At 56.5% G+C, this 10,638-nt stretch overlaps 1 protein-coding gene across 1 annotated transcript; it reads left to right on the top strand.

Annotated features, from left to right (window-relative positions):
- The first annotated feature begins 2,585 nt into the window (after window positions 1-2,585).
- Window positions 2,586-10,400, top strand: TREM1 (triggering receptor expressed on myeloid cells 1). Its single transcript, XM_085561196.1, has 8 exons — window positions 2,586-2,754; window positions 4,602-4,940; window positions 5,457-5,747; window positions 6,375-6,701; window positions 7,340-7,403; window positions 8,165-8,280; window positions 8,545-8,594; window positions 9,049-10,400. The coding sequence occupies exons 1-8, from the start codon at window positions 2,706-2,708 to the stop codon at window positions 9,247-9,249; spliced, it is 1,437 nt and encodes a 478-aa protein (XP_085417322.1). The 5' UTR covers window positions 2,586-2,705; the 3' UTR covers window positions 9,250-10,400.
- Window positions 10,401-10,638: the final 238 nt, after the last annotated feature.

Here is a 10,638-nt window from a genome sequence, read left to right as displayed (position 1 = left end):
CACCGGGCTGTTTTAGGGGTGTCACCGGGGGCTCTCAGGGTGTCACCGGGCTGTTTTAGGGCTGTGACTGGGGGGTGTCTCAGGGTGTCACTGGGAGCTCTCAGGGGTGTCACTGGGATGTCCCAGGGGTGTCACGGGGCTGTCTCGGGGCTCTCACCAGGATGTTTTAGGGGTCTCACTGGGCTGTCTCGGGGGTCTCACCGGGCTGTCTCAGGGCTCTCATCGGGATGTTTTAGGGGTGTCACCGGGCTGTCTCGGGGGTCTCACGGGGCTGTCTTGGGGGTCTCTCGGGGCTGTCTCGGGGCTCTCACCGGGCTGTTTTAGGGGTGTCACGGGGCTGTTTTAGGGCTCTCACGGGGCTGTCTCGGGGGTCTCTCGGGGCTGTCTCGGGGGTCTCACCGGGCTGTCTCAGGGCTCTCATCGGGATGTTTTAGGGGTGTCACCGGGCTGTCTCGGGGGTCTCACCGGGATGTTTTAGGGGTGTCACCGGGCTGTTTTAGGGCTCTCACGGGGCTGTCTCGGGGGTCTCTCGGGGCTGTCTCGGGGGTCTCACCGGGCTGTCTCAGGGCTCTCACCGGGCTGTCTCAGGGCTCTCATCGGGATGTTTTAGGGGTCTCTCGGGGCTGTCTCGGGGGTCTCACCGGGCTCTCGGTGCCGTCCCCGGGACTCGCGGTGTCCCCGGGCTCATTCTTGAGCCTCCTCCGCCCCCTGGCGGCCGCGCCCCGCCAATGCAGCTCCAAAAACCACAAAAAAACCCAAAAAACCCCAAAAAACCCCAAACCCCGATATTTTCAGAGAAGTCTAACCCAGAGAAGCTTCTGTGGGTGTGACAGCAACCAGAGTCAATCGACTGCAACCAGCGGCAGTTCCAGGATCTCCTGGAAGGCAGCAGAAAGGGGATGGCTCCATCCTTGAGCTCCAAAGGAACTTCGGAGAATCAAACCAGTCAGGGAAGAGGTGGGTTAATAACAGAGTTCGGAGAAAGGGGGAAAAAATGATCCGAGTCGTCAGGAACTTATCTGAGGAGGGAAAATTGAAATATTTGGGATGCAACCATCTGGAGTCGGTCTGGAGTGGAAGGACTGAGGGGAAGGATCTGATCTCTGAGGTCACAGGGGACACAAAGACATTAAATTGGAGCAAGGCATCAAAGAGCAGGGACAGGCAGAGCTGGCAGGAGTGTTCAGATGGGGCTGGCGCAGCACTGGAACAGGAAAATGCTGCAACCTCAAGTGCTTAAAGACATCTTTAGAAATGCCATGGACAGGCCTGACGCTGCTGTGTCACTGGGCTGGATGAAGTGACCTCCTGAGATGACATTCATCTTCTTCCCTGTGATTCTATAATTAAAATCACATCGATCCTCGGCCAGAGATGCAGCAAAAGGCCCAACTTCATTACATTCCTGCCGCTCCAAGATGCCAGGCCCTGCATGGGCGTCTCCTCACGACCTGTCTTGCCCCACAGAGCCTCTCCCCTCGGCCAGGATCTCCCATGGATGCAGCAAACACCGTGGGAAGGGCAGGGGACCAGCTCTCGGCTCCGTTTGGAGGCAACCAGTTGCAGCAAGTGAACTAATTGCAGCCTCCTGGGATTTGTTCACCCGAGCCCCAGCGCGTTCCCCCTTCTCGTTACCGAGCATCAAGTGCCTGATGAGAGAGGGATTTGGGGACAAGACAATGCAGAGATAGCTAGCACAAAATGATTAGCCAGAACGTATTGTTAATAAGCTGCTTATTCATCTAATTGGAAATTCTTTGCAGCCGGGGTGTCAGCGGAGCCTGCGTGTGCTGCTCTGCTGGAGCGGGGCAGGTCCCGGCCCAGGGGATGCTGCAGCTCCCTGCTGCCTTCAAGGGCAGGGAAGGACACAGGGAGCTGGAAGGGAGGCAGAAAGGCTCAGCCAAGCCCTGCTGGTGAGGGACACGATCCCCGGTGTGGAAGCAGGAGGTGTCAGGGAGCAGAGCAAAGCAGAGGCCTCCTCCAGCATCCTTGGAGCACCCAGAGAGAGAAAAGCCAGGGAAGCTTGGGCTGGAGGCAGATAAGAGCTGACACTGCTCCTGCTTCCCAGAGCAGCTGTTTGGGACAGAACCAGGTGTGGAAGGTCATGAGGGAGCCCCCAGAGCTGGGATGTGGCTGTGGATGCACACAGCAGCTCCAGGACGGAGCTGCCGTGGCTTTGCCAGGAGCTCTGGCTTCCTGTGGGTTTGCAGAATTCCTCAGAGAGGCTGAGGGGAAGGAGGGGAAGAAGCCATTCCCCATTCCCTCTGCTCGCCCTGGCTCAGCCCAGGCCTGCAGAGCTCCTGGCTGCAGAATCAGCTGCAGGGAATCTGTGTGCCACGAAAATCTGGAGCACTTCTCTCTTACCAGCCAGGGAGGAAGAGGAGCCAGGTGGTTGGACCTCAGCACAGGCTGGGGGGACAGGAGGGTGACAATGCAAATGCCACCAGGCAGGCGAGAGCAGCAGCAGCCTTGGAACCCGGGGCTGGCTGTGCTCTGGGCTCAGCCACTTCCCCAAAAGCACCCTGAGATTACCGGCATTTGAATTTTGTAACAAAATATGGGGAGGTGTTTCCGCTCGAGGCGAGAACTTGGCACTTCCCCGTCCCCTAGCTGTGTCACTGCCAGGCAGGAGAGGTCCAAGGGCACCCACAGTGGCACAGGACACGCCGGGCAGCCCCGGTGATGCCCCTTCCCTGGGCCTGAGCATGGCCGTGGAGCTGAGAGCCCTGTTCCTGCTGGCGCTCTGCTTCCCAGGTAGGAGAAGGGCTCGGCACATCCCTGGGGACAGGGACAGCCTTCCCCACGCCCTGCTGCCCCGGGAGCTCCGAAACACCAGCCAGGCTGCCAGCTGGGCACTGCTGCAGGGCTGGGAGGGGAGGGCAGCCCCAGTTCCCTAAGCTCCTGCAGGTGAATTGCCAGCTCCAGTTCCCTGACTTTTCCAGGTGAATTTCCAGGCTCCAGTTCCCTGACTTTTCCAGGTTCCAGTTCCCTGACTTTTCCAGGTGAATTCCCAGGTTCCAGTTCCCTTCCTCCTCCAGGTGAATTGCCAGGCTCCAGTTCCCTGACTTTTCCAGGTGAATTTCCAGGCTCCAGTTCCCTGACTTTTCCAGGTTCCAGTTCCCTGACTTGTCCAGGTTCCAGTTCCCTGACTTTTCCAGGTTTCAGTTCCCTTCCTCCTCCAGGTGAATTTCCAGATTCCAGTTCCCTGACTTTTCCAGTTTTCAGTTCCCTTCTTCCTGCAGGTGAATTTCCAGGTTCCAGTTCCCTGACTTTTCCAGGTTCCAGTTCCCTTCCTCCTCCAGGTGAATTTTCAGTTCCCTAACTTTTCCAGGCTCCAGTTCCCTGACTTTTCCAGGTGAATTTCCAGGCTCCAGTTCCCTGACTTTTCCAGGTTTCAGTTCCCTGACCCTCCAGGTGAATTTCCAGGCTCCAGTTCCCTGACTTTTCCAGGTTTCAGTTCCCTGACCCTCCAGGTGAATTTCCAGGCTCCAGTTCCCTGATTTTTCCAGGTGAATTTCCAGGCTCCAGTTCCCTGACTTTTCCAGGTGAATTTCCAGGCTCCAGTTCCCTGACTTTTCCAGGTCCCCGTTCTCCTGCAGGGGACAAGGGGACAGCTGCAGGCACCGTGCCACGCATGGCTGGGGGGCACAGCGCCTCGAGCACCCTGTGCTTCTCTGTGAGCTTTAACCCACAGCCCCAAAATCTCAATGCTGCCCTTCCCAATTCCAAGCAGGTGAACTCAGCGTGGGGAAGGGATTTTGGGTTTTGGAGTTCTTCCAGCCACCGGTGTCCCAGCAGGCTGGAGGCAGAGTTTCCTTGTGTGCCCCGAGGGGCTGTGGGCAGTCCTGCACCTCCAGAAAGGGCAGCTGGGCATGGGAATTATTGTAAATGCAGGTGAGCCCAAGGGGAAGAAATCACAATGTCTTGACTCAATTCAGAAGGTGGAATTATTTTTTTATTATAACTTTGCTAAAATGCATTAATATGCTATATAAAATGAGGATACAAAACTACACACTGCTTTCTCTATCTCCAACTCTAACACAACTCGTGATCCTTTCTGAGAGCCCAGCCCCAGGTGGGTTGGATTGGATTGGATTGGATTGGATTGGATTGGATTAGATTGGATTGGGTTGGGTCGGGTCGGATCGGATCGGGTTGAGTTGGATTGGATTGGATTGGATTGGATTGGATTGGATTGGATTGGATTGGATTGGCCACCAGGCTCAAACAATCCTCACCAGAATCCAACCCAGCCATCACCCCAGGTAAACAATTCTCCCAACACATTCCACATGGGAAAAACAAGGAGCAGAAATAGAAATTGTTTTCTCTTTCATTTCTCTCTGTGCACCCCTACGAATAAATCCTGAGAGGGAGAGAGAGAAATGTGCTGCCACAGGGCAGGGCTGCCTGGGGAGGAGGTGCAGTCCTGTCCTGGAGGTGCTCAGGCAGAGTGGATGTGGCACTGGGTGCCGTGGTCTGGGTGGCAGGGTGGGCTCAGCGCATGGCTTGGGCTCGGTGATCTCAAGGGTCTTTCCCAGCTTTGTTGGTTCTGTGGTTCTGTGATCAGCTCCCCTCAGCACATCTGATCCCTCCAGGTGTCCAAGGCCAAACCTCAGAAGTCCAGAGGCGACGGGAAGGGGACACCCTTTACGTGCTGTGTCCCTACGAAGTGTGGACTACGAACCACCAGGCAAAATTTTGGTGCCTCCTGAGATATGGAGAATGCGAAGAAATCCTGCGCACATACTATGAATTCAGCATGCAATCCAAGGATAGGAGGATTGAAATAAAGGATAACACCACCAGCAGGACCGTGTCTATCACCATGACTGACCTCAAGGTAGAGGACTCGGACACGTATTTCTGTACTGCTTACAACAGCTACAAACGTGAATATCCACAGCTAAGGACGATCTCACTCAGTGTTTTCAGGGGTGAGTACCTGTACCCCACCCAAAGCCAAACCTTGTCAGGAAGCAACATCCTTCCTTCCCCTGCTCTACCCCGCTGTAGGCTGTGGGCAGCCCTGCACCTTCAGAAAGGGCAGCTGGGCATGGGAATTATTGTAAATGCAGGTGAGCCCAAGGGGAAGAAATCACAACGTCTTGACTCAATTCAGAAGGCGGAATTATTTCTTTATTATAACTATGCTAAAATGCATTCATATGCTATATAAAAGGAGGATACAAAACTACACACTGCTTTCTCTATCTCCAACTCTAACACAACTCGTGACCCTCTCAGAGAGCCCAGCCCCAGGCCGAGCAGCTTCCCCTGGTGCCCCCAGCCCCTCCCCAGCCTCGCCCCTGCTTTCCCTCGCACACAGGGGGAGAAGGAGCCCCACAGACCTGCCTGGTCCTGCTGGCTCCCCGCTCCCTGCCCCGAGGGAGGGCACGGTGTGTCCGGGTGCCCAGCGCTGACCGGGCAGTGCCCACCGTGGTGTTTCACAGAGCTGCTCAGGTGGGAGCTGGACACGCTGGCAGTGCAGTGCCCGGCGGGGCACGGCATGGTGTGGTGCCGAGGAGGGCAGACGGGCTGCACGGCCCCGCTGGGCAGACAAACAGCTTCGAAAGAGAGCGAGACGAAATCCCTGCGAGACAGAGCATCAGTGAAGTATAACCCTCAAAGGGCTCTCGTGGTCACCATGAGGAACCTGCAGGTCTGGGACTCTGGTGTGTACTGGTGTGCCCTGGGCCCTGAGCGCAGCCGCAAGATGGAGGTGGTGCTCTCTGTGTTCAGGAGTGAGTACTGCCCTGTTCTCCCCGTCCAAGGGTTCCAAGAGTGAGCTCCCACTGCCCTCTCAGTGCCCAAAGTGAGCCCTTCCCTCCTGGCAGCCGGCTGTGGACGTGGGCAGGTCTCAGCCCCGGTGACCCCGTCCCTGCAGCACAGTGCCAGCTGACCCTGGCACCTTGCAGCCAAAGCTCACACAGCCCCTTCGTGCTCTGTCTGCTCCCACCACCTCTGTCTGCTCCCCACCCCAGGGGAGGCTCCTGTGAGTCCCACAGATGGGGATGCTCATCCCAAGTGCTTCCCGCAGGGCCAGACCGGCGGCTCCAGCGCTGGTTCCCACTGGGTGCTGCTGGGACCCTCCCTCATGCCTTTTGCTCTGACCCCACAGCCACCAACCCCTCCAGACCCTATGGGCTGAGTGTGCCCCTCTGAGGGAACCAGAGGAGGGGGACAGGACCCCCAGATGGATTCCCCTCTGCGTGGGGAATCTGGGTGCAGCCCCCTTGTGCTCAGGGCAGGGGGGTGTGCAGGGGGGTGCGTGGAGGTGGGTGCAGCTGCAGGTATGGCAGTTTTGGGGAGGGGGGTGCCGCTGTGGGACCCCATTGGGGGTCTCAGCACACGTCCTGGGCGTCTTGCAGGGACTCAGCAGCACGCAGCCAAGGAGTCAGGCAGCATCTCCGTCCAGTGTCGCTACAGCATCGCAGACTACAGGGCTGTCAGCAAAGCCTGGTGCAAAACGAAGCAGGGCGAGGTGTGCGACGTGCTGGCCAGCACCAGGCCAGCGTCCCCAGCAGGGACCAGCACGGCTCGGGGAGGTGTCAGGATCCGGGATGACACCCAGCAGGGCGTTGTCACCGTCACCATGGAGCAGCTGCAGGTGCAGGACTCGGGCGTGTACTGGTGCGCGCTCCAGGACGGCTCCGGGCTGCTCCGCATGGAGGAGGTCACGCTCAGCGTTGCCAAGGGTGGGTGTGGAGCTGGCAGGACACGTCTGCAGATTCCAGACTCCCTGCCCTGCTCTCTCCTGTGCTGCCCAGCCTGCCCCACTCCCCACCTTGCCTGTTTTTGCCTGCCCAAACCCTGCAGCTTTGGATCTCCTCGTGGCCTCCACCCTGTGGAGCAGCAGACAGAGTTGGGAGCTGATCCACATCGGTGCTGTGCTGCTCCTCCTTAGCCTGGGAGCAGCTTCAGCTGTCCTGAGCGGGGTTTCTGTCGCTCAGTGTTTTTTATCAGCTCTTCAGAGTGACTTTTGAGCCCCTTTAGAGCATTCATCCTTTGGCTTTCAAACACCTTCCGTTGGGTTGTCAAGGGAACAGCTTTAGACTGGGATTTTACAGTTCTGTCACTTGTGGGTTCTGTTTCAGACGATGTTTGAATGGAAAGGGAAGGCACTGAGGTGGTGGTGATGGCAGAGCAGCACCAGGCTGCAGCCTGGCTCTGGCAGCACTGAGAACAAGCAGTGCAGACACTGAGAGGGGACGTTGGGATGCTCTGGACAAACTCACGGGATCAGAGCCCTGGGAGCAGCAGGGGCAGAGGTGTCACTGCTGAACGCAGAGCAGCCCCACAGTGACCGTTCCTCTCCCCGTGTCTGTGCTTGCAGCGTTGCCTCCAGGAGGTTTTCCAGACTCTGAAAGCCAAAGTGAAGAAATTCTGTTGGGTGACAGGTAAGGGCTGAGAATCTCCGAGCACACACCAGTTACTCCTGTCGTACACCTGGGGCAGGCAGGCCCTGGGCACTCTGGCTCCTGCCTGGAGGAATTGGATGTGACAGGATCCTCACCAAAGGTGGCCTCTCCTCCTCCAGCTCCTGCCCTAACCCGAATTCCAAAGGAAGAAGCAGATTGGTAAAATCCTGTCACAACCTTCTGCAGGAGCCTCTCTGCTTCTTTATCCTTCTCTCTTTGGGCTCTGCGCTTCACTTGAACCCCCAGATTCTGATCCTCAGCCTCGACTTTGCACCCTCCTGTCTGAGTATTTAACAGTGGGACAGTCCTTGGCTGCTGTTATTCCATTTACCAGTTAGATGTAAAGGATTTTCCTCCCTTTGTACATCTGCTGCCATCAGTGCCTCAGCAGCACCTAAGAGCAGAATCATCCCTGCTCCAGAGAGCCTGGAATTGTGCTTGGAGCTTTGAACAGTGGCTCGTTTCTAAAGCCTGGAGAATGGTTTAGGAAAAGCTCAGAAGATATAGTCAAGTAGAAAAATCAAGAATCAGGAGCCAGGGAAGGTCTCCAGTGCCTTTTACTCCCTTCTGGATCAGCAGGGACTCATAGACAGAGGATCCTGCAGGATCTGCTGGAGATCTTGCAGGAGAGCCAGACCCTCCTTCCAGGTGCTTGAACTGAGCACATAAAACCCGTCCCTGTGCCTCTTTTGGTCCCTGTTGGACCATCCCACCCTGGTGACTGCCTTCCTCTGCTCCAGCTGCAGTGGGAACACCTTCCTCATCCTGTCCGTGGTGCTGCTCCTGCTGCTCCTGCTGGCGCTCCTCACCTCCGTAGCCCTGGGTGTCAGGTACTCCAGGCTCCTGCTGGCAACAGGTACGTGGGGCTGGCACTGGCCAGGCAGGGCCCAGGTCAGCCTGGGAGGCCTCAAGGCAGGCTCACCCCTGCCTGCCCTCAGAATAATTCGAACCCAGGTTCCTCCAGAGCCTGCAAACACCTCCGAGGAGGAGTAAAGGGAGCAAAGTGGTCCCCAGCCCCAGGGCAGAGGCACATCCCAGCACTGGGCAATCCCCCAGCCCTCCCAGACCTCCTCAGCAGAGCTTCCACCTCTAAACCCTCTGATTTTGCCTCATTCCAAAGGTAACAGAGAAGCAGAGGACACCAGTGACAGACCAGAGGGCACAGCACAGGTAAGGAAAATGAAACATTTCCCACAGGGTGCAAAACCCCTGGCCAACAGTCTGGGAGGAGCTGTCAGACCCGCCTGGTGGGGAGCTTGGAGCTCAGTTTGGTTATAAACAGGAGGTAAATGGAATTTAATGGCAGCAGAGAGAGGAATATCCCTAGCTGGAGAGAGAGGGGGGTAATTAATGCAAGGGAATTCCAGTAGGAACAAACCCAGTGGAGCAAATTCTAGTAACCCCTGAGAGGGGACTCAAGGAGTAACAAGCAGGGTCAGAGCATGAGGCTCCAGCTGTATCCAGGAGAGGTGGTGAAGAAAAGAGTTCTCTGTCCCTTCACCTCTGTCACAACCAGAGGTAAAATCTGACACAACTTCTCCTTTCCTTGTTGGAAAATCTCCTTCTCCTGGCAGCGGTGTGGCCTGGCACAGAGAACTCGTGTTCTTTCCCTTCCTTTTCCCAGCCTGGCAGCACCGGGAGGAGGGAACGTTCTCGGGATGACAGCCGAGGGCCAGCACACATCAGCGTGGAGGGGCAATCCCACTCCAGCCTTGAGGAGCCTCTTTACTGCAACGTGAAAGCGAGCCAGGCTCCCGGGAGCTGCCAGCACCTGGAATACGCCGTCATCGCCTTCAGCCAGCCCCCACGGACCAGCAGGGAGTGAGGCACAGAACCCCCAGCAGGGCAGAAATGGGGGGAAAGGACCTGGAGCGGGGTGGCAATGAGGAGTAGGAGGCGCGTGGATGCACAAGATGAGTTTTGCTGCCTCTGTTGTGTGTGTGTGGTGGTGACTGAGCATCTTCAGCTCTCCCTCGTGTTTTGGGGCGGGCAGAGGTTTGGCCACGCTTGTGGCACGTTGCCTCGGGTCAGGCAGAGCTGGGGGGGAATCAGGATCTCTTGTACATCTGCTTTTCCAATTCCATTAAAGTGCAGTCTTGGCGAGGCAGGAGTGGAGGCCTGGCCTTGTGAGAAGGAGCAGCGTGGGCAGGGCTGGGTGGGATATCCCAGCTGTGTCCCTGCCCCGATCCCAAGAATTCAGCTCCTGTGGCCAAGCAGACTCATTCCAGCGCTGCAGGGATCGAGCTCAAACCTTGCTGTGGCTGGGCTCATTTTTCATGGAATGGGCTGAGGATGGATGTGCTGGATTCTAAGAATAAGCAGAACCAGCTCCTGCACTTCCCTGTCTCTGCTGGAAACGCTCCAGATGACACATTTTATTTAGCAGTCATGTGGGGAGCAACATGAGATGGCTTTTTGGGGCTCACTTCCATTTCTCCAGGAGCTCTGGCTCCTGATTTCCCTGCCCCAAGCCCTGCTGGAGGTGACAGACCAAAGGAGCCTGAACCAGCCCTCATTCCCAGGCCAGTCACATCCACCAGGCTCCTCTTGACAGGGCTGCAGCAGGGAGGCTGATGGATAATTTTTGAGATTTTCAGAGTTGACCTGGCAGAAAGAAAAAGAAAATGGTTCTGGAAATGGTTCATTCAGCCCAACAATTTGCTCTTCGTGCAGTTGCACTGGGTCAAGCTGTGGAAGAGTAATAGCAAAAAACAGTGGAGTGGAAGAGAGGCATTTTTGGGGAGAATCTTGAAGAGAGTCTGTATTTGTGCTCACTGGAACGAGAAGGAACAAAAGCTGCAGTCAGTCACCTGACAAAGAATTTCTGGTCACTGTGAGGGACCATTTTCTCAACCACTAACTCAAGGAAAGGCACATTTAGGAATGGCCAGGCCTGCAGGTTTAGCACCACACCAGTTTCAAAACCAGGGTCTATTTGTACTTTCCTGGAAGACCTCCAAGTAAATAAATCACCTCAAAAATTAAAAACCAGCAGCCCACCCCAGTGAGTTTTCTGATCTTCTGGGGGGTCCGTGGCTGCATCCCTGAGCCCTCCAGCACGGTGGCATTGGCTGGCACAAAATCAGCATCCCCAGCAGAGATCCTGTGCCTTTGTGCCAGGTACAGAACACAGGTGGGTGCTGGGCTTGTTTAACACACCCACAGCTTCTCCCAGAGCAGACAATGCTCCATGCACAGGTTCTTCCTCCTCCTG

The sequence above is a fragment of the Lonchura striata genome, chromosome 26, assembly GCF_050655825.1.
Source record: "Lonchura striata isolate lonStrDom1 chromosome 26, ASM5065582v1, whole genome shotgun sequence".
NCBI classification, from domain to species: Eukaryota; Metazoa; Chordata; class Aves; order Passeriformes; family Estrildidae; genus Lonchura; species Lonchura striata.
This window is presented reverse-complemented; position numbering and strand designations above follow the sequence as displayed.